Here is a 26646-nt window from a genome sequence, read left to right as displayed (position 1 = left end):
CCCTCTTCAGGGCAGCTTGCATCTTTTTAAAAAAGTAATCCTGCTGAAATAAATGGGTAGTGCTTAAAAAATTGTAATTGTTCTATCAGTAGGCATGAAAGCATGTATTAGATGTAATACAAAACAGATTTGTTCTTCCCAATGAATTGACAGTAACATTAAATGTACCATTACTGTTGGAGAAAAATGCTTCTTAAAAGAGGCTTATCAAACTCGAGCAATGAGGAGAGAAAGCAGCTCCCTTTTAGCTGCTAAACCTTGATAGCAACTTAATGGAAGGAACTCAGTGTTTCTGCCATGATGATGCATGCTCTGCCTCTGCAGGGCTCAGGCTTCAAAACATCTGGGTTTTTTTGAGCCTGAACAGGCTTAAGCCCATGTCTCATGGTTTATTCCATGCCATGAGGCCACGGTCAGGATGAGTGTGTGCCACCATCTTGCTGAAGACAGTGATGCAGCCAGCCGCAAGATCAGAGAGGAGGGAGGAAACAGGATTTAGCCATAGCTTCATAGTGACCAATCAGGTCACTGCTCCCAGTGCATTTTCTGCTCTGTTCTCCTTGCTAAAGGCAATAAAATGTAAAATTGACCCGTGTTACAAGGTGCAGGGATGGGGCTCCCAGGTCTGCCCCATCCTGAGGCAGGAAGATGGACTTGCAAGCATGTGCAGACCTCAGCTGAGCTCCTGCAGTGCAGAACTCCTGACTGAGTGGAGGGGATCAGATGCAGCCAGCATGGTTTGATTTGGTGCCTCACTGGCAGGGGAGTTTAAACCAGGTGTGAAGCGTGGTGGCCTGGTTTTGTCTGTCAGGCTTCCTTACTGACAGGTTGTGTACTCACTCTTGCATCGCTGTCCTTTCTAAGGATGGTAATTTGGAAACAAACAAACAAAACCAACAAAACAACCCCCAGAAGACCAAAGCCTAACAAAAAGAATTAGAAACCTGAACCAAGTGATATTTACTGTGTGTTTTACAAGTCTAGCACGTGTGGATGGTCCACGGATTTGAGTGAAGAAGGGTACTTGCAGTCCTTGTATTGATATCCTGCTTACTTAGTGAAACACTTTTGGTGCTAATTATGTTTTCTCTTGAAATGTATGAGTGCCTTTAGAGTGGGATGAGCAGCGTAAATCAAGCTCCAACTGATTTATTTTTCTTCCTGGTAGTACCTGCAGATGTAAATAGTTACAGAGGTGACGTATGGCTTTGCTCAGTTTTGAGCTTTCTGTTAATTCTAATTGTGTTGATCTTTCAGGGTGACTGTGCACAAAAATAAATGGTAATTCCTCAAAATAATCACGACTTATCACACAGTGTCACTCTTCTGCTCTGCAGAGCAGACATGATGTGGGACACTTTGACACAGCCGTCTCATCAGGCCTTGGCATGATCTCTGAACCCAACCATTTCTAATTTGTTCCTTTTACGATGGCAGTGTTGAGGACACTGTGATCCTGACTGATTAATTCATCAGTCCTACAGTTTCTCTGGGAAACTATTCTTTTCATTACAGACAACGTTTTCAAGGCAGGAAATGAGTTTGCCACTTGCCTTGGTAATGTGCACAAGGCTTATTTCTTTCTCTTTGCATGGAGAGATTATATATTAAGCTAGTGAATGTAGCTTTGTTTAACATTCACATTTTTATGAGGACATAAAATAACAACAGGATTTACAAATGTTACAAAATTTAAATAGTACTCTCTTAAAGATAAACTTCTAACTGGTTTTAGAAGACGATACCGCTTAAAGTACTTTTACTGTTCTCTAGTCTCAATTAAATTTTTTTCTCTTTTGATGAAGAATTGCCTCTGCCGCGGTTTGTGGCGCTGAAAAATGACAGTGAAGTACGTTACGGGACTCCAGCAGAACTCCATGGAGTTAAATTTCAGGTTCCACATGCAACTTTGGAAAAAAATTCCTACAAAAGAACAGATGAAGGGGACAAACAGGTAACAGGCTTGTCTCCTTCAGACCAATATGCCATTATACGTCCTCCTTTTGTGGTCCTGTAAATGATTACACTCAGTTTTGCAGTGCTAGACAGAAGATGAACTCCTGATGTGCAAATAATCCCCACTGAGGCTGTGCTCTGATTTTGATGCATCCCAGCTGCATCTCTGAAGGCAGTTCTCTGTATGAGCTTGTATAAAGCTTGTCAGCTCTGTAATAGCCTATTACATGTATATTATATACCCTGCCACTTAGTCCAGTAATACTACATTATTATATATCCTGCTATTTAGGCTATCACTGTTTCTTGGAGACGACTAGGGGAGGAGCAGCAAATAGAAACCTGTCCGTGAAATTGAACAGGAAAGTGAGCAATTTCTCCTGGCCATTACAGTGCTTAGTCACTACAGAAATCCTCAGTTGGAGAAAAGGTGTTGAATCATGGAGCACTGTTTCTGGGTGGGGTGATGCCAGCAGGTTTTCTTCTATTCTAATCTCCTCTAGGAGCAGTCCAGAAAAAACCTGTTTTTCTTTTGTTCCCAGAGAAACAACATCCCAAAGTCTGTTGTTCTGAGTTGCCAGTTTAATAAAGCTGTCTCAGGGAGATGTGTATTACCTGTATTTAGGAGACTTGAGAGTGCTTATTCAGATAAATTTGCGCTGTGAAGTCACTTGTAATTTGCATAATTTTGCCCAGGCCTGACACCTTCTCTTCTGGTACCGTGTTGGGTTGTGTGGTAAATGCCTGGTGGCAGGTACCTTATCTTCCTGTAACGTGCACACAGACATTTATCACAGGGCATTATCACAGGGCATGAGTAACAGCGTTCCCAGCCTGAGGTCAACCAACAGGAATGAGATGATGACAAGATACATGGGTGGAATAACAGGATGAGGAAGCACAGCATGTACTCCTATTTGCACTGACACTGAAGCAGAATACTTCCCTCAAATCCCTGGCTCCATCTAGGTTATCTGTGTTGTGTTACATTTTCCTCTTTCTGCGGTAAACTGTTTCAGGATCACTTACTTCAGCAATTTGTAAGTGAAGGTAAAGAGAACACTGTAGGATAGATACTCAGTAACTCTTAAATATCCACAGAGTGCTTAAAATACCGATGTGGAGATATATTTTAATTTTTTTAAAGTGTTTGATATAAAAAATGCTCTCTCCCACAAAAATGCACTCACCCTAAATCTGCTAAGCAAATTCAAATGATACCCTCTCACATTAAGCTTTCTTACATATACTTCTGCAGGCATCTTTTGGAAGTAAATTACCTTAAGCTCTTCATTGTAAAACTTTGCTGTAGCATTGTCATGCTTTACCTCTTGAAAGCTCAATACCAAATTCTGTCTTTACCAAGTTTTTTTTTTTTTTTAAGATTCCTTTTCTTGGAAGTAAAGGGCCTCAGGGAACTACAGTATTTGCTTTCTCTTTGTCCATTGTGCTGTTCATGTTCAGATTGCCGTGCAGGATTGTTTGGTTGTTTTGCTGTCATCTCTGAATTCCATTTTGTGTTGGTGTGTTTTTGAAATAGGAACCCAAGTCTCCATCAATGTCTCCAATCTGCTCACCACCTGCTTCTCCATCTACTTACCAGAGAATACCCTTAAGTTACGGATATGGTAAATCAAGAAGTGGGCTGGAGCAGCAGCATGGAGGTAGGATAAAAAGTGGGGTTGCACATGTTGTATTCAGTTGTTTCTTTTTTTAAATTCTCAGAAGCATCCAGATTTCACATGCTGACCATCAGCCTAATGATTTTAATGCTTAACTTGACCTATATTTTGGAAAACAATTCGGTCATCTAATTTTATTCTGATTGTTCATTTTTTTTTTACTTTCTGGTAAATTAGATTTACATGTCACTGCTTTCAAATAAATGCTAATGCCTAATCTCTGACAAGACTCTGTGCAATGTATCCCAGTGACAGTGTTTGTGAGTATTGTCAAAGAGCATGATGCTTTTGGTCTCATTAGAGGGGAAGAAAAGCCCACTCCTGATTCAAGTACATGCTGTATAGGTTTTCGGATTGGCTATGAGCCTTTCTTTGCAGGAAAGGATAATAATCATTCCCGTTTCATAATGAAAATAACAATAGGACATGAATATAAAAACAGTCTCACAATGTATCTTAGGCAAAACAGATGAAAATAAGGCACTACATAGGTGCTTTGTCCTTGATCTCACTGCCATTATAGGAGGTGGCAGAACATCCCAATATTAGTGAGAAGGCAGTGGGGCAGAAGCCAGTTTTACTAAGGTGTTGGAAACTCCTGTTTTATATAAGGCATCTGTGCTCACCTGATTGCAGCATCTGGTGACCAAGGTGGTACAGTAGCAGGCATTGGTGTAGCATCCCACCTGCTTTCAATCAGTGTGTTTGCAGTGAGTGAGGAATCAAACACACTGGTTCAGTACTTGTTGCCCTCTTATAGAAATGAGTGAAAAAGCAGAGCTATTACAACATCTGGAAACTCACTACTGCCATGATAACAGTGTGTTCAGCATTATCAAGTGGCCTTCATGGGGATGTATTGAGTCACAGCCATTCATGTGCTGGTTAGGTTAACTGCTGTTTGTTCAGAGGTGGGATTTTTCCCCAACCTCAGCATAACTGATCAAAGCATTGATGGGTGACTTCTGAAATGAACAGCTCGAGTGAGGTTGTCTTCTGCTGTGGCACATATTCTGCTCCAGTGAAGGGGATGTGTGGCAGAGAGCCCACACGCTGTAGAGCCAGGTAGGAGGCAGCCATTGGAAGCAGCCAACTGTGTTCCCTGTCATGTGCTTTGCTGTTTTCTGGAACTCTGCTCCTTATCTATCAGTGCTATGATTATTTTGAATATTTTGGGTGTTGGGTTTTTTTTTTTTTGTTATTTCTTCTGAAGTTGATTACAGTCAAAACTCTGGTGAAATTTCTCACTGAATCAGTGCCTATGGAAGGTGAGTAGAGGGAGTAGCATCCAATCCAATCAACTTCTTCTAAAATTAATTATTCAACCACTTGAATGTTTAAGGTGATAAAATCCTAGAGGTGTAGAACAAAATAGTTATTTTACGGAAAGGAAATTTCTTCTGTATTCCAGAAAAAGGATCTCTCCTTTTTTAATTCTACTGGAGATACTTCAGCTAAATGTGTTCTCAGTGGGAGCAAGTGGGTAACATATTAATGCCTGTTGCTGTACCACTGCCAGGCTAAGTGACCTACTGGTTCTTCCTGGCCTTTAAGATTAGGTCTCATAAGTGTGGGTCTAAAAAGCCAATGGGTTAGTGGGCATGCAGGAGGTGGACAATCTGTCTTCAAGGGCAGCCCTTCACACTGCAGTCATGACTATATAGTCTTTTTTTTCTTGGTAGTTTTGGACGCTTTTCTTGCTAGCAAACACACATCAGTGTGGCCTTGTCCCTAAATCTCCTCTCCAAGGGCATCTGCCTCTTTCCCAACTTCCTTCCTGTTTTGTTTTGTTTGTTTGTTTGTTTTTTTATATTTTAATTTTTATTTTTATTCCTTCCCCCCCCTCAAAAAAAAGAAAAAATTAGAAGTTAGTTATACAGGAACAAAAATAGATCTCAATAGAGGATAAGACCACTTAGGAAAATGAGGGGCTTAGGGGTGTAATATTTAAGGTCTTCCTAAACTAAAAATTTTTAAGATTTTCTTAGTATTCCTTCCCATTAAGACTCTTAAGTTCTGTCTGTCTAATGGAGACTGTCCTATGAAACTGTACATTTTAAATAGGCTGGCAGCAGAAGTTCTCAGCTCAGCAAGGGTTTGCAAGTGAGTTGCCTTTGTGTACTTGGCCTATTTTTAAAACATTGTTCTTAAACATGGTATTATGTCACCACTTACTATATTTGCTGCAGTGGAGTGTCAATGACGTGTTTTAGCAAAAGAAGTAAACTTTATTTTTCTTTGCTAACTTTACTCCAAATAATGTCAGTTGATGAGCTGTATATTTTGATTTTTCAACAGACATTAGGTAAAAGAGAAGAAGAGTATAGAAAATCAGTCAGGGCATATTTTTTGCAGCTCAGTTCAGTTACTCTCATTTGTAATGGATTCTTTTGCTACGTATGGCTGTATCTCCAATGGATAAGTACATAATCAGGCTATATAAATATGTAATTAAACATGGTGACCAATAATTTCTGTTAACTAGTAATATGTAACTGGTGGGTTTTGTCAGTAGTATCTGAAGAAGAATGATATAATGTGAAAGACAAGTGTGTGGCTGGAGTTTTGCTGAAGAAGACGAAGTGGACTTTGATACTATGGTACCAGTTTCATCTGGGAGGTGCTTGACAGAATGGACTTGGATTTTAAGTTCACAAATGAGATTTTTTGATCTTGAGGCATTTAATTATTTCCTTTAGCCTGCTAGAATATTTTTTATTATCCTTTCATTTATATATACTTAATTTTAAATGTCTGTAGCTCCATATGAAGTCAGGCATTCTACTCACCAGCAAGATGGACCATCATCAGGGAATTATGGAGCCAAACCTGCAGCTGCCTGTTCGACTCTTAATCGGGTAATGAGTTGCAGCTTTTTCTTTAGTGGTACTAGTAATACAACAATAGAGGGGGGAAGAAAAGAGGATGATTTTTCACTTCCAAAGTAAAAAGTGTTCTGCAAATTGTATCTATACTGGAAGCTGAAATGTACTCTTTAATATATGAAAAAGAAATTAAAAAGCTGATGGGAAGGAGAAATCAAAGTAAATAATCCAGTTAATTAAATTGCTGAAGCTAAGAAGGATGAGAAACACCAAATAGGAAGACTAGACTGAGAATCTTCACTTCTCAAGAAAAAAAGAAAAAAAAGAAAAGTGGGGCTATCCTAGCAAAAGTGAAACATTTTCATTTAAAACAGATGAGGTTTCACAGATTCCTACTTGATTTAGAATGCCCTGTGTAACACATGCATGGAATTTATGGTCTAATATTCTGCATATTTTGTTTTTTCCACCCCAGTTGGTTGAATCTCATCTCAAACAGAATAAATGAATTTCTGGGCATTTGTTTGCTTTTATGAGATGGGTCTTATGTTTTCCTGCTGCTTGCAAAAGCGAATATATCCAGTGTTCCAGTATGCCTGCTGTGCATTTATTATGCAGACAGGTAATTTGCCCTAAGGAAGGACAAAGCTCTACTAAGGGAGATCTTTTTTCCTAAATATGTAAGACTCAGAGACTCAGTACCTTTTCCTTAGAGTGTAGCACCCGATGCTTATAATAAGATGTCACCTGAGCCTCAGGAAAAGATCTATAGGTAGAATCACATAATCCATGCTAACTTGAAATGAAATTGGGTGCATTTGTACATCTCTTTAAAATGAAAATTAATTTACAGCTTTATGATATTGCCTAGTTCAGGGATCTTTTGATGTATTTCAGAACTGGTGTTTTGTGTTTGATTCTTAGCAAATTTAAAGGTCCAGAGAAGGACCACAAAGATGTTCAGAGAGCTGGAGCACCTTTGTTATGAAGACAGGATGAGAGTTGGGGCTGTTCAGCCTGGAGAAGAGAAGGCTCTGGGGAGACCTTATAGGGGCCTTCCAATACCTGAAGGGACCTACAGGAAAGCTGGGCTGGGGCTTTTCACCAGAGAGTAGTGACAGCAAAAGGGGTAATGGTTTTAAACTGAAAGAGGGTAGATTTAAGTTTGATATAAGGAAGAAATTCTTCACCAGGAGACACTGGAATAGGTTGCCTAGGGAGGTTGTTAATGACCTTTCCCTGTCAGTATTCAAGGCCAGGATGGATGGGGCTTTGAGCAACCTGGAAGGTGTCCCTGCCCATGCAGGGGGTTTGAATCTTGATGATCTTTAAGGTCCCTTCCAACCCAAACTATTCTGTGATTCTGTGTAAAACTTCCCTTAATTGCCTGGGTAAAGATACCTAACATTAACCTCTGTTTTAATAGACAAATAGTGGAACAGTAATCAGCGTGGCCATTTCTGCTTCTTGTCCTTTTAAACTACATGTCTGCTAATAGAAGAGAGTGAATTTTGTTTCTTGAGGTTCCCAGTGCTCTTCTGGCCCCCTGCTTGCAGCTGGTGCCAGTGTCCCTCCCTTCAGTCTCTTTCAGTGGAGCGGGAGCAGCAGGACAGCAGCACCCACTACTCAGATGACCCCTGGAGGATAACAGAGGAGCAACGGGACTACTACATCAACCAGTTCAGGTCCCTGCAGCCCGACCTAAACTCCTTTATTTCAGGTAATTTTTACCAAATTCCATGTGTGTGGAGTAGAGAGACCAGGCTGAGAAGTGAGAAGTGTTAACTAGATGAATGAACTAGTTTTTTTCTCTCTGGAGTGAGTTTATGAGAAAAAGTTGATTGTATTTTCTTTTTTAAAGGCAGACAACTCAAAGAGCAAACAAGTATTGTGGCCATTATGGTTTTTTTCCCTAAATTTCTTGATTTCAGAAAATAATTACATCTAAGGGAGAAATGCTGGAAATTCAATAAAAATTCAAATGAGCTGTGTCTGTATTTGATCCACCATATTTATGGAACACACCTCCAGTGTATATTGAGCTGAAAAAACCTTTAGGGTTGTACTTGATTTTCCAGCAGAAATAGGGCAGCATCCTATGTGATGAAGCAAGCAGTGAACTGTTGTATGTCAACACAACAGAGTGCCAACAGAAGTCAGACCTCTGAGGGACTGAGATTTTGCCCTTTATGTGATTAAAAGCAAATCATGGAGTGCACACACCTGGTAGAAGTGTTGCTGACAGCACATTGAGACTGTATTTCCATCTTGAATAGGACAATCAGACTGCTAGTGAGAGGAGTCACTTCAGGAAGGTGCAGTCAGTCTTGCAAAGAAGATGCTACCATTTTTAAATTGAGGCAACTTTACAGAGCCCTGCTGTGTTACTGGGGATCAGGAGGCTTGGATCCAGAAAAAAGTTGAAATAAATTGCCTGCTGCTGACAGAAATTAGTGCTACATCAGTTCTTTTCCTCAGTTAAGTGTCCTTCATAAGATTTTCTTGAAAGAGAAAATGATTGTTCAACAACACTGTATTTCCTTACAGTGTTGTTTATGGGTGTAACTGTGTATGCATATATATAGGCATATGCAGCCTCTCAGGTAGTTGTGCATTTTCTTTTGTGTTGAGCAAGATTCTCAGGCAGCCCTTGAACATCTAAACTGAGTGTTTATTACTGGTGAATTTGAGCTTCCACAACATTGTAAAATAATTAAGCAGCAGGAAGCTGTAACCGGAATGGAGTCTCTAGTCCGAGATCGAGGTGTCAATATGGTAGTATAGACTTGGAGGATGTGGTTTGAGTCTATTGCCCACAGCAAGGAACTAGCAAGATGGTCTGCTGCTATGGAAGCAACCAGCCGCTCTCTAAGCTAGCTCTAGAATGAGCCGCCTCAGTGGGTGTGAGCCTCACTATTTATTGGCCCCATGGTCTTGCACATGCTCCATAGGGGCCCTGCCCTGACTGGGCACAGGTGGAGTTGATAGCGGCTCACACCCACTTCCTGATGATCAGAGGCACCTGGTTGCTCTGTTCCACTACAGGAAGCTTGCCTCAGGGTGATAGAGATGCTAGAGGTTTGTCTGGGTTTAGGAAATTATTTGAGAAATCTGTGACTGAAAAATCTGTCAGCAGTTAACTGCTACCCTTGCTTGAGAAAGTTCCTGAATCACAGGTGGACAGAGGCTGAGGGATATTCTGGAGCCATTATTGTGTGGCTTTGTTGTGGTCATGCACTCTTCTTTTTGGTGTCCAGTGTTGGAGAGGACGTGCTGGGCTAGGTGAGTCTTGGGCCTGCCTCAGTGACAGCTTTTCTTAGCTACTGCAGTGAGCGACCAGGCCTGAATGCCCAAGGGCAGAGGAGTGTAGACTGAGAAGTCTGTACTTTATGTTGCCTCATGTTTTGTAAGCCTGCATGGTGAAGAAGTGGACTTCTTAGCTAGGAGAAGGTTTTTTGTGTCAGGGTGAGTGAAAATGCCCGCAGCAGGACAATAGCTATGTGCTGTCTGAATGTCCTGGATTTTTTTAGGGTTTTTCAGTTTGTTTGTTGTTTTTTGTGTGTGTTTGGTTGTTTTTCTTTCCATAATTTTTGAGCCTCTGCAGGGAAAAGTGATGGCTGAAGCAGTGTCTCTGGAGATCAGTCCAGACACTGTGGCCCTATACTGCCACACACATGGCTTCTGGGTGAAGCAAGGCTTTTTGCCTGTGTTATGTCATCACTGATGACATACTAATTATACTAGTAAGAATCATTAGTGCTGAATCGTGTTTTCCTTTATTTATTTTTCCCATATGGAGGGAATGGGGAAATGAGGTCAACAACTCTGTCTGGCTTTCTCTCTCATTCAACAAACAACAAATGGCCCAACAGCTGTATTAGCATCTAGTTAATCTGAGCGTCTGTAGGATGTAAAGTAAGCAGCTGCTTCTGTCATGGCAGCTCTGACCAAAGGTAAATAATCAGATAATTAATTTTCAGTGGTTGGTAAGTTATGCTTTCCCAACAGGTTCTGTGGCAAAGAATTTCTTCACAAAATCAAAACTCCCCATCCCAGAGCTTTCTCATATCTGGTGAGTACTGTAATAGTGTTGGGGATGTGTATTCCATTTTTAAAAATACACTTAAAGTCAAAAATAATTGTTAAATTTTGAAAGGTGTCTTCAGTTATAATTACTGCTTTTACCTCCAGAATCATTTTCAGGTCCAAACAGCAGTGTGCTCATAGTCTTCCTATGACTACTTGTTTTCTGAAAAGATGGACTCCTACTCAGCAGGACTGGGAAGGTTTAAACAGTGATGTATAACTGAGACCTGTTCTTAAGTATGTTGTAAGCAGCATCATTAGCTCAGTGAACTGCCATTTTTCATGAAATGGGACATGGGAGAAGCACCTCTGGAATGTTTTTCATGTGGTTTTGGTTTTATGTTCCTAGCTGTATTTTGTCAGAGGTGGCCTAATTAATGTTGAATTTTTAGTAAGTACGGCTACATAATTCATCAGTGCTTTTCTAATGAATCAGTACACTTCCTTTTAATGAGCTTATTTAGAAACAATTGTGGATGGAACTGTGCGTGATAACATTTGACAAGGGTCGTATTATATTTCCATAAACAATATGGGACTTTGCGATTCAGTGTCATCCTTGCATCTTGGCTAGGAGGACCAGTTTTAAACATAGATCAGAAGTTCTGATAGAGATTTTTCTTTACATATGGCTTTATGAAGAGAGATGAGAAAAAAAGTTTGCAAGAGCCTAAACATCTGTCAGGGTCAAAGAATATGTCTGGAATCTTTTCAAAACAGATTGTCAGTTGTGAAAATAAATAAAAAACCCCAAACTGAAAAAACATAGTGTTGGAGGATGTGGATGCTGGAATTTAAATTTAAGATTACCGAAGAAGAGTGGACTAACCCAATATGTTAATAAAATATGTTTTATTTCTATTCCTGACATAAGCTATTCTTTGTGCCAAATTTAAAATATTCCTTTTTAGTAAATAATTATTATTTTGTAATGATGTTATCAGGTTGTTTTGCTGGGGTAAACACATAAGATGTCTTGGTCTTTGTCACTGTAATCTCAACAGCTTGAAAAATGCCTTATTTTCAAAGAGCAGGAAGTTATATGTTTATTTGTTTTAGTCCATGTGTTCATGATATAAAATTACCCAGTTCTGGCAAAGTTAGTTAATTTATAAAATTGAATTCTTGAATTTCTCAAGTCCAGCTTTAGTGTTTGAGGAGCATTAAAAAGAGAACCACTTTAATGAGAAGTTAATACTGTTTAAATTTTTCAAGAGCATTAATTTAGCTCTTTTTTTGAGGCTAGTTGCAAGGTAACCATTGCTGAAGTCCATTTTAAACTTTTTTTGCTTTAACTGGTTTGAGATCATGCATGGATTGGCCAAAAACGTTTCCAGCCGTTTGAAAGTTAATTTCACCTTTGGAAGTACAGGGTATGTATTTCATGTTATATATACTATAATACTATATGCCATGATGTATAAGAAAAAATATACTTTATTAAAAAAGAAAAAAGTGACAAGTCAGTATTAGAAAATGAGCTTGCTTCATCTTCCCAAGACAAATGTATAAGTTAGGACCAAGTGCAAGTGACAGAGCTGCTTGTCTTCTGAAATACCCCTTCTCAAAGTTGCATTTCTATCTCCCCATGACATTTCATACCCATTTTTCCCTGAGGTAGCAGCTTGGAACACACACACCTGTTGTACCCACAGGGAGCTGAGCGACGTGGATTGTGACGGGGCGCTGACACTCCCGGAGTTTTGTGCCGCTTTCCACCTGGTGGTTGCGAGGAAGAATGGTTACCCCCTGCCAGAGGTGCTGCCAGAGACTCTGCTGCCCGAGTACCTCCAAACAGGTAATGTCCCTGCAGTAGGTTGTGTTCCTGTAGCCATCTCAGAAAAGTAATGTGCCCCTGAGACAGGTTTTGTTCCTGCAGGTGGGATGGGGTGGTATGCGGCCTGATGGCTCCCTGGTTGCTTTTTCAGGCAGGTGTTTTTAATTGTGCTTAAGAGACTATTGCTGAAGAAGGGATGCTGCCTGCCTTTTAATGTCTACCTCTTTGCTCCAGTGTGCTTCAGGTACCATTAGAGCAATAGTGGTGGCTGATGACGAGTAGCAAAATATTTCTTACAAGACTGTATGACTTTTAACTGTTTTGATGAATTTTCCTTTAAGTGTCTGTCTCTTGAAGAAAATGTTGAAAATAATACTGGACTGGTTTAGAACTTTTTATGCTAATATATTTTGTTAGATACAGCTACCTGATGCATCAAAGGTTGAATTTTTTGTGATTCATTTCATGTAATCTGCAGACTCTTCTATAAGTAATTTACAGTAATGACAGGGGGATTACAACACTTTGTGTAGCCCAAGAATATATAGTAATCCAAAATACAACATAGCTCAGTAACAGTTTGCAACGAGAGACCTGCCCTTTCATTTGTTCTCTTCAGTTATGTCTCTTTTAATTATAAATGAACACTGAAATATATACTGCTCCATCTAAAAAATGTGCATGACTTTCTAGGGCAAGGAGGATTAATCACAGATGATAATTACAGTGCTAAGGGATAATATTTAAGACCTAATAAAATCTCCATTAAATTTTATGACACTGCATATATTAAAAGACAGGAAAAGAGCGAATCAAGCTGTAGTTAGGAAAATTAAATGTTCACACTGTATCAGATTTGTGAAGTAATTTCTGGAGGAGTCATGTTCTTTATAATCTGCTATCTTCATATCCAAAAGGAGAAGCTTGTGTGAAACCTGCACTTCCAAGTCTTCATCCCTTCTTGTCTCTCTAATTACATTCCCTTCTCATAATTACAACTACCCTTTTCCCTCCAGGACTACCACTTTATTTGCTACTCTCACGCCTGTTCTCATCATAAATTAGCTTGTAAGATCCTCGTAAGATCCTCCATGCAGATTCTTGTTGAGTAAAACTACTGTGTAAGTAACTGTCTCTAGTGGTAGGGTATCATTATGCCTATGAGAAGAAGAGTATGGCAAGCTGTGGTTGTTCCCTGGGAGTCCTCTTTTTTTCTCAAATTTGCCTCTTTCAGCACTACCATTTTCTTAGATGATTACAGTTTCATGGTGTTGCATGCAGCCAAGCATTTCAAGCTGATCTATAAGGAACAGGGGAAAAGACTACATGTTTTTTTGTGGGCACACTAAATACCTCAGCTAATATGTTAATTTTGGTTAGCTTGAGGGTCTGAAAATGTCTTGCATTTGTTTTGCTGCCTGGTCAGGTTTCAGATATGTCTTTTGAAAGGCTTGCATTAATAAACAGCAGAAGATATCAACACACTGTAACACTTTGAACAAGAAAGCATAGAGCCCTGTTTGTATCAACTTCTGAAATCAAACTGTTAAGTAAGCAATAAGTGCCTCATACACTTATCTATAATGTCAAAATAGATTTTCAAGAGAAACTTTTAATTTTCATGTTTTCATAATTTGGTTTATTTTTTTTTATTGGCTTGTTAGGAACCCAGTGACGATTACTGGAACCTGTTTTTCATTAGGTTGTTGTATTAGTTTCAGAATGAGTCAGAATTTAGTTCAAGTGAGCTATTTTCATCTGATAAGAATGTTAAAGCTTAAAATAAAATTACTTGGAGCATGAGAGACCATTGAAGAATGAACTAATCTTGATAGTTTTATAGCTTGTTCTGTAAACTACAAGCTCAGGGCCAAATGCTATCCTGGCACAGTTCCATTAGCAATTCGACCCACCACCGTCTTTTCTGAAAATTTTTATTAAAACTAATTTCCAGAATCTGTAAAGCTATTTGTCCTGTATGTAACACACTGTGTTGTAAATATGAGATATTTCAAAGGGCTTACTGTATTCAGATAAACTAGATGCTAGCCAGAAACTAGAAATTTGATGTGAGAATTTGTTATTCTGCTTTTCCACATATTGGCCTTGAGGAGAAGCTGTTTTCCAGCTTAGGTTAACTAATCCCAGACTTGCATCAGGAGAAGGATCTGAGATTGTGGAATAGGAATGAGGTTCTTGTGAATATTTCTGAGTGAAGATAGTTGATTTAGTTTTACTCCTCCCCCATCCCTGCTCTCTATGCTGTTTAGTTTAAGATGAAGCATCTTCTGCATTTATTGTCCTTGCTTTTTGCTGGCCATCGATTTTAGTGCATCATGAAGATACACAATACATATATATGTATCTATCTCCACAGAGAACTGATTGTTGTTTGTCCTGAAATGTTTACTCAGATTCACTGCACTCAAATTTCACAATTATTTCTACAGCAGAAATTATGCATGCTATCCCTTTCATGACATTGACTTATTCAAAATACAAGATGGAAAATAATCTTCATGGTGTTTGTCCTGGCTTATAGATAGTTCTGATGTGTAGAAATGAAGGGCAAAATGATGCTGAAACAAGTTCTTAAGAAGTATGTTTTAACCTAAGGCTTGGCATATCTCTTATTTCTTTGTTTGTGGTTTTTGTTTGGGTTTTTTTGTTTTCATTTTTCTTCTTTTCCCTGCAGCTTCTTTGAAGCCCATCCGTGATTGCACACTATTTGATTGCTACTCTGAGTCCTTGCCAGGTGGTCAGCAAACTCGGGACTTTGCTCGGACAGAGGTAAGAAGGAAGGCAAGGTAACCAAGGTAGTTACCTTGTAGAGTAATAGCACAACTTCACAGTGATTGTGGTATGCATAGCAGCAGAACTGTCTGTCTTCTATAGGACTTCAGGAGCCTCTTATTCTCATAAAGCCATCTCAAACCCCTTCTCTGTAACTGATTCAATGTGTGGAAAGGGACAATGGGTTTTTCAGAAGGTATTTCTGTGTAAGAGTTCACAGTAATCACTGAGGGACTCCAGCCTTGTGTATGCTGGAGTATGCAGAGAAACACATCTTAGCTCTTCATAAAGAAACACATCTTAGCTCTTCATGTCCTGCTGGACTGCATTTGTCTCTCCTGTGCTGGGGTGCAACGATGTTGGGAAGACCTCGTGCTGCAGGAGGAGGGGTGGCACAGTGACAGTGCTCAGGTGGAATATTTCTTGAATATGAATTAATCAAAATACCAGACTTCATATGCAGACTTTGTACTCCTGGCTTGTTCTTGAGTGTTTATTCCATTTACAGTGCTCCATTTCTACAATTGCTCCCCTAGTTTTGATGATAAAAAAAAAAAAGTCATGTTCTGATTCCTTGTACTTTCTCTTTGGAGACGGAAATTATGCCTGATTTTGTGCAGTATGGGAGTGCATAATTCTGCTCTAAGCAATCCAGTCTCCATTTTAATATCCAACTTCTCATAGTCTAAGGAACTACCATCTAGATGTCTAGGTAGTAATTGTAAGGAGCTGGGAAGAATGTTTTGAAGGAAGAATGGAGATCCCTAGTAGCAATATCACAACAGATACCAGCCTTGTGATGGAAGATTGTTGCAAGCAAAACTAAATTAAGGAGAAGTTTATCACTGAGGTTAAAAAACTTAAAGATCCTGTAAAGCTGAACTAACCATGGCCACTGGGTATTGCAACTCAGAATATATATGCTGTGGGACTTAAGGGTTTAGTATTTAAGTTAGTGAATCAAGTGGCAGACTAATTGTAGTTACAGGCCTGTCTGACACTGCTTCCAAGTTAAAAAGTAAGGGTATGTCACAGTAGCTTGGTGAGGCTGTTCTCTATCTATTACCTCCCTATGCATTATTCTGGAGAGTGCCTGGGCCTGAACCCAGCTGTTTCCTCATAGAATTCAGTTCAGCAGTGGTACCACTGAGCAGACTCTCCTAAGCTGCTGCAGAGTGCAATGTTCACTTTGGGCAATGCTGCAGCTAATGCTTTAAGCAATCAGTTTATCTTTTGGTACTGCTAAAATACGTGTGGTCTCCCTGGGTGGTATTTCTCTTTGTACAGCAGCTCAGCCAAAGAACAGCAGTATCTTACTCTGGGAACTGAGAGCAGCGTGGCTGTTCTGGTAGCACTGTTAACAGTAAAGGCAGATCCTTTACCACAGAAGAATTTTTAAGGTTGGATGTTATGAAGAATTTCTTCACTGAAAGGGTTATCAAGCACTGGAACAGGCTGCCTAGGGCAGTGGTGGAGTCACCATTCCTGGAGGTATGTATTTAAGGGTTGTATAGTCATGGTGCTTAGGGATATGGCTTAGTTAAGGTCTTGTCAGTGTTAGCCCATGGTTGGCATCTATGATCTTGAAGGTCTTTTCCAGCCAAGGTAATTCTGTGACTTTTGGAGGTTGGTTTGAAGGAGGCTGTGAGATTGTGGCACAGGCCATGATGCACTGGTGTGTCTGCACTGTGCCATTGTGCAGCAAAGCTCATCAGTCCCTTGAGAATGTTTGCAGTTTAAACAAGTCCAAGAAGCAAAATTCAAGGTGTTTTGCATTGAAAACTCATTCACTGATGTCAGCATGTATATGTATGTCCATATATTACTCCATGTCCAGATTGCAGGAAGAGTCAACTGAGTATTTTGGTTAGCTCGCTGTATTAGCTTAGGATATTAGTTTTTAGAGGGAATTTTTTGTCTTCTGCTTACAAGCTGTCACACCACTGTTTAGATGCTTTTTTCTTTTTGTCAGTAGGCAAGGTCCCAAAGTCTCATCTTCTCTTTTCACTTGCATTTTCATGTGCATATTCAAATACATGTGTTAAAATATAGATATAACATATAAACTATAGTTAAAATACAAAGTAAAAATATAATTATCTGTTTTACCCATAATTAAATTATTAAATAAATAAAATGTAAATAAAAAATGTATGTAACATCTTGACTTCAGGATCTACTTCAGTATCTCTGTCCGTGGTATAAGGAGTCCTTGTTTTAGGATACTGGCTTTGCGAGTCATTACCCAGATATGCAAAATGATCTTTGGGTATTTTAACATTATGAGGAAGTTTGCTCCTTAGTAGAACATCCTTTGGGACCACGAGATTAAAATGTTCCCTTATACATTTCAGAATGCTCAGAAATACTGCTTTCAGGGTCATCCTGTGTGTCTTAGAAGTAGAGTAGCATTTCAGTAGCCTGATGCAGTAGTCTGATGCAGTCTTACAAATGTCTTAGTAAATGTCTGTGTTTTGGCTCTTCTTCAGTGCATGTGAAGAGTGATTTTTCTGATGCGGTGAAGATGATAATAGTAGAAATATTACAGTGATTATTAAATAGCTCTAGTGAGTAAACAACCCAAACAAGCAACAAATGCCTCATTTCACATTTCATGATTACTTTTTAATTTGAATTTCAGTAGTTAAGCTTTCAGACCTCTTCTGCTTTATCTCTGTGCTGTTCTCCTTGAGACATTCTCACCATCACTGCCATTAACTTTCAGGATTACTCTACTGTCTTTGTAGGCAGGTAATGTACTTGAGGGGACAGCTGGATCTTCTGCTCTTGTTTCTAAGTTCTGCAAGGTGGAAAGACGTCTGCAAAACCAGGGCTTTTTATGGCTAGGTTGAAAAAAAAAAAAGAGACTGTAGCATAATTGCCTGCTGGCTAAGCACAAATTGTGTTACATGACTAAATTACAATTCTTTGGCTGGTTTTGCTCCATTTCTTCACTGTCTGCGTGCTAGACATGCAGTGCAAAGCTCTCAATTAGTTTTTTTCAAAGTCTTGTTATCTTGGTCCTTTGTTACCCAAGATTAATGGACTATGAAATCTCTTCTCAAAACTGATTTGAGAAAGATTTTTACTTGACTTTTTTTTCAACTGATGTTTTTATGTTCAGAACTAATACACTGAATGAGTACCATTTGGAAGATCAGTAATTCATCTCCCTCTTTGGGAAATGCAGTAGTTCACTGTTGCAATTTAATTTGTAGCTTGGTTACTTGAAGAAATAATTTAGATAGTTCATCACTACATAAAAAGTATTATATTATTAATGCAATCAGTTATGCATATCCCCATGTCTTTGTTGTTTTCACCTTTCATCTGTTCAGGCTGTTGAATTTAATTTCAGAAGACCATTCTTACTGTCACTGCTGAACTACAGTATTGTAGTACATTAGAACAGTTTTTTAATACATCCATAAAGAAAATACTGGCAGGAGACAGGTCAACTGAACACTAGATTTTTTTAAACTTACGAAACATGCAAAGACTGCTGATCTTATGCTAAAGAATGACAAGGTGACAGTCTTTTGTTTTGTTTTGTCTTTTTTTTTTTCCCTCAAGTTTTTGCCTCCCACCATTTTGTTTTGTTTTCTTATTTCTTTATTTTCTTTTTCTTTTAATTACCTTGTTTGTTTTTCACAAGCTTTGTCATTGCCAAAAGCTTAAATATAAACCACAAAGCTTCACACTATATGCATAAAATGACCGGCTGGGATTCCTCTAAACTCCCTCAGAAATATTATGCTCACAGTTTGAAATCTGTCATTCCACCAATTCAAGCACGCACTGAATTAGGTCTTTAGTCTGACACTCTTTTATTTTTAGATGCAAGGTTTTTTACAAACATTTTCAGAGTCTTTAAGCCACCACGTTTTTGCCACATTGCTTCCTCAGAAGCATTAGTAAATCCCACACGTGGAATTGGCCTTCTTGAATTACTGACTTGGGATTTTTGTGGGCTTTTTTATAATATCTTCACAATCTGTGTTTGTAGATTAATTTTTTTAGGCCCAATGGATATCAGGCCATTTTTAGGCCCAGCCTCCTCCATGCTCACTAAGACAAAACAGCATCGCTTAATATTTAGGGAAGTTTGGTATTTTTGACTTTTGCTTTATATTTGTTTTGGCTTCAGTGTGTATCCTTGCTCTTAGAGACAACGGTAGTAGAATTTGTTCCTAGTTCTCTCTTGTGAGCTACGCAGCAGAAGTTAGAAGAAAAACAAATGCCTGTGTGATAAGTTGCTGGAGAAAAAAAAAAAAAGTTGAGGAATAAGGTAGAGGTGAAGTTTACTGTTTTGTTTTCATCAGAGGCCTGAGTGGGCCTCCAGCAGAAGTGCTGGTGAAATTTTGCTTTTGTTCCCATCTCTTTGACTGTATGTTGGAAGAAAAGAGTAATCCAAGGGTCAGCCACCTCAGCCTGAAGAGTTTGGACACAGAGCTGCTGGGCTCTGCAGTGCAGCTGGGAGTTTGTTCTCCTGCAGGGGCTGGAGGTTGCCTCAACCCTAACACAGGTTTTATACCCAAAGAGAAACCAAGACACAGAATGTTGTCTTCTTCTAACTCTGTTGTTAGAAGTTTCTCCTTCCATGTTGTTTTTAGTTCCTTCTGAGTTATTTTTAAGTGATTCTCAAACCAAATTCTTGGTGTGGAACTGCTGTACCTTAAAAAGCAGTTATAGTTGTCTTTTTTAAGGTCCTCTATGCTTCTTTATTTTGCAAAGCAAATCATGGTGCAAGAGAAAATACCACCTTTTTTTGTGTTGGTCTGTATTATTAAATATTTGACTGTGGATACGTGGGCACTGTGCCCATTAATATAATAAATACCTCTCCTTTCTTCCAGAAGGCATCAGCTGAAGAGGCACCTGATAACTCTGCCCTGTTACAGGATGCAAAGAAAGATGACAAACAAGGTATTCAAATAAATCACTTTTCCTTTCCACTGTTATGGATGAAGTTCTGTGTATTATTCCATATATTTGCTGACAAAAGCAATAGTATTTTGAATTTCTAAGCTGGCTATGTGTTGCCATAGATCTAAAAGCAACACGTTGCTTATAAATTGACAGCAGCTAAGTTGACATGTCTAGTCCTAAGACAATTAATGTTACAGTTTTTATTTTAACAAAGTTTTAATTGTTGTTATAAGGAATTTTGTAAGACTAAAGGCTACATTGTGTCAAATTTTGGATTTCTCTTTTTTCAGGAAATACCAACACTTCAAAATTAGTTTTTATTCCAATTGAAAAAAAGTCCCAATATTTTCTTGCAAAATAAAAGTTTTGGACAAAGTGGATTGCAAATTAAAGATATATGGATTTCACTCAAAAGCTGTCAGCAGCAAACCATGTGATATTAAAGTGGTCTTTTTCTTTTTCCACTCAGCAGTTACTAGGGCCTCCAGAATCAGCAGTGGAACATCACACAATCCTCTCTTTTATATACCCTTTCCCTAACCTTTCAGGTTTTTGCTTGCTGTTCCTGCCCCTCAGCTGTGGAAAGAGAACAATCGTGGCTCTTTTATTGCCCTATTCTCAGAGCTGTGGATTATACATTAGTAAAAAAGAATTCTACAGGATGACCTCCCAGCTGTCTACAAGCTGAGGTTACATTAGAACTGTGAGACCAGGTAGTCCACATTCCTGAATCACCTTCCACACTCAGGTCTGACTGTGTTTTGGTAGATTCCCAGTGTCCCTGGCTCAAAGAAAGGTTGTCAGAGTTGATGAGTGTTGGTAAAACATTTTGAAAACTCGGCATGTTCCAAGAAATTCATGTTTTGTTGACAAGGTTTGTTTTGTTGTAAAATTCATAATGAACTAGAGGAGGACTTGAACCTTGAAGGTTATTGCTTTCGTATACCTAGGGCAGGTTTAGTTTTTTAGGTGGGGGATCTTTTTTTCTTCCCTGTGTAGATGAAGAACTGTAGCTTTGCTCTTTGTAGCTGACATGTTAGGTCAGATGGGAAGTTGCTTCCCATCCCGGTCCTTGAGAACTGAAGATTTGCTGTATTTATGGCAGAGGTTCCTGCTTTTTCAGCCAAAAAACCAAATCCTCTTGTTCTGCCATTTATTTTTATTCTGACAAATGAGCAGATCATTTTCTGGACTGAGGAGATCTCCCTAGAAGACAAGAAACTGTAGTTCAGGACTGTAGAAGCATATCTTCCTGAATTTTCTAAACTGTACAACTAAATTAGCTTTACTTTGTCAGCTTATAATATAGTTAAATGTGGAAGATAGTGTAAATAGAAATTGATCCTGAGAACCAGACTCTTCCCACATTTTTTATTTGTTAAGGCAGATGGAGATGGGAGACTTCATTCCAAGTTGTCATTTATAATACTGTGTGCATTAAAATACAACACAATGCATTAGGAATGCCTTAAGGAGGTCATTAAGAAAGGATGCATAGGCATAGGTGGAAGGTGAATAAGTACAAAGGTTGCCTGAATTTTACCCCTGTCTTTGTCAGTGCTTTGTGACGTTCCTTGGGGAATCCCTTTGAGGTTTGTGTTGCCAAGAGCAGACAGTTTCTCGTGTGCCCTGGCTTTCCAGGTTTGTCACCTGGGGGAGAGGTGAGTCCCAGCTCTGCCAAGTGTCTTTCTGAGAGCACTGCATCTCTGAAACAGGAGTCCATGGATTTAGACACGAAACCTGCCCAGTTCTCAAAATTGGGATTGCTTGGGAATTTGGGCATAGGCTTTTTCTGTTCAGAACTCTTACGCACTTAAAAATCCTTACTTTTTGAGTGCTTGGGTGTTCTAAGGGTATTTGGCTACCTCTGTTTTTTTGTCAAGGATGCTTATTATTATTGTGTTGCAATACCAGTTGAAATGCTGCTTTCTCAGAGCTGATACCTTTTAATATTGCATGCACACATGCAAAGTAATTCTCATTGTTGGTGTTTATTTATTTTTTTATTAAGCTCTTAAAGTAAGAACTCCTGTCAAAACAATACCAAAGGAATTTCAACACTTGAGTGTGAAAACAGGTAAGAAGAAAAAAATTGACATGTTTCTTCTGTTAAAATTTCAATCAAATATTTTTATATCATGGTGAGCCTAAATTAATTTGCTTAATTTTTTTTTAAGATCCTTTTACTCTCATGCTATTATACTACTGAAATTAGCTTTTACCTCATAAGGACTACTTCTTGCAAAATTAAACTTGATAGTACAGGTTGTCAAAACGTTTTCTTGCTTTCTTTCCCTCGTTGTTAGCATATGTGCATTCTTCGTGTGTGGGAAGTTTTTTCTACCATAGCATTTTTTAAGCAGTCTGAATTGTTGTTTTCTGTACTACAAACAAGTTTCCAGAGCACAAACACTGTACATCTTGATATAACCTCCTCTCAAGTATGGAATAAGAATTCAGTAACTATTTTGAAACATCCTGTATATTTGAAAAAAACTGAGTCTTCATATTATCTGTTGAGTTTAAGTTTAGATAGCATTTTGGAAACACAGACCTTGGGGCACTTGAAGCACTGACACCAGCTTTTGATTTGGAGGGCTTTTCTTTGTTGAAACCACCCCTGATTTTCCTCTCTTCAAATCCAACATATATTCCTTGTTCTTGTCACAGTGGAAAATATTATTTCTGGAATGGTATATGCCAAAATTACTTAGCTGCTCCAGAAACATCCCATGCATTCAGTTCAGTTTGTCAGACCTCCCTGGCCTTCCCCTTCGTAAATCTCTTCCCTAGGGTGGTTCAAGTGTTTGCAAGCCTTCTGTGGTCCCAGTCAAGCTAAAATTTGGACTTAGTTTCTTCTCCTTTTGCATAGATGTTTTTACTGATAAAGATATCCTTGATTAAGAAAAATTACCCCACATGTCTGTCACAGCAGTTTTGTCTTACAGCTCGATTTATTTGTGGCTGCTCAACAGCTGCATGCCTCATTTCCCAACTCTTTTTTTTTTTTTTTCCTGGCTTTTCCCCAAATATTTAGCAGTTGCCAGATTTCATATCTTCAGCTCCTATTCCTGAATGATTGCTGTTTCTCTTTCAGACACACACACTCTTACACTTCCCTCTCAGTGGGAGAGGAGGGTGGTTGTGAGACTTTTGGTTCTGTACTCTTCCCTCCCATTTTGCCCAGGAGCACCCAATGCAGTTTTATTTTCAGTTAAGCAAGTCCATCTTCAGTACACTTAGGACAAAAAAAAAAAACAACCTACTGTCATATGCACATCTCCTGTGCCACTATCCTCTTTCTCTCATGTCTTTCATCTCTTAAGCAGGGAGGTCTTCTGGATGCAGTGTTGCTGTGTTTCTTATACCAAGGGAGATGGTGGCAGAGTTCTGCCTCATCATCGTGACTCCTGTCACTGAAGAGATTTCACCCCTGCTGCCCTGCACATTGAGGGTTTGAGCAAGCAGTTCTCATAGTTAGAAGTAAAGTGTTAGAAATAAAGATGTTTATCTGTGCAGTGAGCTAGATACAGAACGGTAATGGGACAGCTATTTCAGAACTGGTCATCATTCTAAAAGGTTGTAATCGTTGCCCTTCGGGATGAAAACTCGGGATGAAGCAGAAGAAACTTTACATCCTTCTTCAATTATTGATTTGGGCTGTTTATGTAAATTCTGGAAGGATGATTGTTTTGTCTTTTATTATGGGAAAGTTTTCTCTGCCACCAGGAGGACTAGAAATTGGAAAAAACAGTAAAGACTTCATATGCTCAGCATCTCTTACTATCTGATCTGGCCAGTTTATTTAGGCTTCTAAGTGCAAGATCACTGTTGGCCTTAGACTCTAAAGGATTAAGCAGCAAATCTGTGAGTATTCAAGTTGTACATTTCTGCCTAGGTCACCATTAAGAGATGAGGCAGTGGGGTGATTTAGACTCTATTTCTTTGATTGGGATAGGGTCACGAGGAACATTTAAACACCCAAAAAGAATCTTCACACTCTCCTGGGAGTGAATAAGTTTATGATTTTATGTGTCTTAGTGCAGGTCAAGCTGTTCAATTCAGCAGACCAGGAATTGTTCAAACTTTTAAATAAATGTAATTAATTTACTCAAAAACTTTAGGTTTTTTTATTTTTTCACTTTCATGTAAGTTAAGCTTAGGTATCCAGAGCAATAGCAATATAGAAAACTCAAAAACTGCATAGATATTTTTGCATTGTCTTAAATGATGACACTGTATATATGTATAATCCTGCACTTCAAATGCAAAGTATGCACAGACTGAGTGTACAAAAATAAATTCACTTTTTATACAAATCCTGCCAAAATTATTTATATGTCCAAATAATAAATACCTGCTTTATAATTTTTTTTTATATTGTACTACTTCTTTCAAAAGGTAAAGCTAAGTCTAGGTATTGTGTAATTCTAGCCTTGAATTTTCTGATTTTTCAAAAGCTTAAAAGAAAATCCTTGTCAGTGTTCTATCCTTTTTATTAGTAGGCATTTCAGGATACTTTCTTCCTTGTGTGCCTTCCTGTTTACCTCAACAAGATGTCCTTATAGAGTCTGAATGTCAGTTTTACCTGCAGGTTTTTAGACAAAAGACTTTCTAAAAGAAATATGAACAGAATTATGGTCTCCATAAAAAGGAAAATTTGAAGGTTCTTAAACATGGCTTAGCTTGAAAAGGATTTATACATCCTATTTCTAAAAGGCATCTATTTATTAATTGTGCATGTAATTTAATAATCAGCAATTTCAGCACTAGGAAAATTGGGTCACATCGCTGTAGGGAAGCAGTGTCTGAAGTTGTCTTCTCTGGGAGTTTGATACAGCGAGAGAGGAGGATTATCACCACTGCCTATTTAATAATAATTCCCTCTCTCCCCTTTAGTTTCTAGGGAGAGTTTGTTGCACAGAAATTTGCGTGACTGTGAGCCAGTTTGTTGGTGACAATAATCTACTAGAACTTGGTTTATAAGTGGTCATTTGTGTCACTGCCATCTGCTTTTGGATTCATTCCATCCAAAGTCACAGCTAGCACTGTGTGACTCTAAAAGCACTTTCTTTTATGAAGAAATAGTGTGTGGCTGTACATGTGCCATGTGTCACTGCTTGTCTTCTGTGAGCCTAAAGCCTCCCATGGGGAGAAATGTGAGCAGTAGTACAGTGCAAGCCATTAAAAGTCAGTATTTGCCAGCTGCTACCACAGGTAGCTCTGTGTTTTGGAGCATCTCTTGTATTCTCAGGTAGTGCTGTGTAGTAGCTCGTGATAAGTATCTGACTTGGAAGTAGGCATATATCTGAAGGAACTAGAAACCCTTTGATTTATTTTTTCCCCCATAACATACTTGCTTCTCTGAAGCAGAATAATGGGAAAATACAAGGATTCACTTTGTGTGTGCATTGGGACAATTGATGCTGCTGTAATACCTTGAGGATATTTCAGTGGGTTGAATTTGAAAGCAGTCACACAGATGTTTTCTCAAAAGTTATCTGATGTTACTAAGAGAGTAACAGAAAAGTCACAAAAAGACTGCATAAACCAAGGAACAGCTGTGAGGAATTAACCAGAGAAGGTAAGTCAGCAATGCTGTTTTCCTATCACATTAAACCTGCATGTGGCAGGATATTTGCAATTTATCCAAATGCCTGGACTACAAGTAAGGTGTTTTCTGTGCTAAGTCTATGCTATTCCTGATGTTGCTTTATCACAGTTACATTCAGGAGTACAGATTAGAGCCATCAGACCCATCATTATTACTTTTCCTGTGTTTTGGTTACCTAAGTAATGGGTGAATTTGTGACTATGTGTGGGCTTTTAAATTCTTGGGACATTTTCACACTACAGAAACAAAGGGGAAGTAGAAGTGAAAATAAGTCCCCGCTGCTCATGTGAGATGAGCACACTCTCACATCCACATTTGGAACACTCACATTTTTAATGAACACTGATGCAGATGAGGGCATTTATTTAAAACATGAAGTTTTAGCAGTTTTTTTTTTCTTTTCTGTTTCAGCTGCTCAGGAATCTCATGCACTTAAAGCCAGACCACGTTCCAGGTACTGCTTTCATTTCTGTTTCAGAATCCATACCTTTCTCTGGTGTTAGACACAAGGTGTAAGAACTGATGTTCAATATTTAATTCTTTGTTTTTTATTTTTACTTGGCATTGTGCTGGAAGTCCAGCTCAGATAAAAGATACTTACTAGGATAGGTCTGTAAGCTGTAGACCCTACATAAGTACTGCCTAGAGCCCTGTGATCTCTGGTCATGAGGTGCTGGGACTTTTGCCTTTCTGCCCAGCCCTGCTGCTCATGGGAGTGGTGACTGCCTCCATCCCTGCCCCAGGGGTGTCGTGGTGGGACAGCAGGGACCACCCCATCGTGGGGAATGTTCCCAACAGTTTTGTGTTGTTGAAACTTGCATGGTGGTTGCCAATGGAGGGAGAAACTGTACACTCTCACAGAAAGAGCAAGAGTAGCTCAGCTCGTGGATGTGGGTGAGTGAATCCTTTTGTTGCGTGTGTTCTGCTATGGCTGGTTTGGGTGTGGTGGAAAAGCTTATGGACTTATGCTGTTGTATGCAAGAA

The 26646-nt window shown here is 38.9% G+C and overlaps 1 protein-coding gene across 4 annotated transcripts in view; it reads left to right on the top strand.

The window, feature by feature from the left end:
* REPS2 (RALBP1 associated Eps domain containing 2) overlaps window positions 1-26646 on the top strand; it is a 99034-nt gene that overhangs the window by 34749 nt on the left and 37639 nt on the right. For 2 of the 4 annotated variants that reach the window (XM_030462067.1, XM_030462054.1), the window contains exons 3-12: window positions 1806-1954; window positions 3497-3620; window positions 6399-6496; window positions 8045-8183; window positions 10472-10535; window positions 12205-12347; window positions 15022-15116; window positions 19976-20045; window positions 22060-22125; window positions 26074-26116. In XM_030462067.1, the coding sequence (XP_030317927.1) occupies window positions 1806-1954; window positions 3497-3620; window positions 6399-6496; window positions 8045-8183; window positions 10472-10535; window positions 12205-12347; window positions 15022-15116; window positions 19976-20045; window positions 22060-22125; window positions 26074-26116 (991 nt within the window). The remainder of the gene's footprint in view (window positions 1-1805; window positions 1955-3496; window positions 3621-6398; window positions 6497-8044; window positions 8184-10471; window positions 10536-12204; window positions 12348-15021; window positions 15117-19975; window positions 20046-22059; window positions 22126-26073; window positions 26117-26646) is intronic. The other 2 variants (XM_030462059.1, XM_030462076.1) reach the window with 2 other exon arrangements.

Source organism: Calypte anna, chromosome 1 (genome assembly GCF_003957555.1).
Source record: "Calypte anna isolate BGI_N300 chromosome 1, bCalAnn1_v1.p, whole genome shotgun sequence".
Classification (NCBI taxonomy): Eukaryota; Metazoa; Chordata; class Aves; order Apodiformes; family Trochilidae; genus Calypte; species Calypte anna.
The sequence above is the reverse complement of the archived record's forward strand: the minus strand, read 5'-3'. Positions and strand labels throughout refer to the sequence as shown.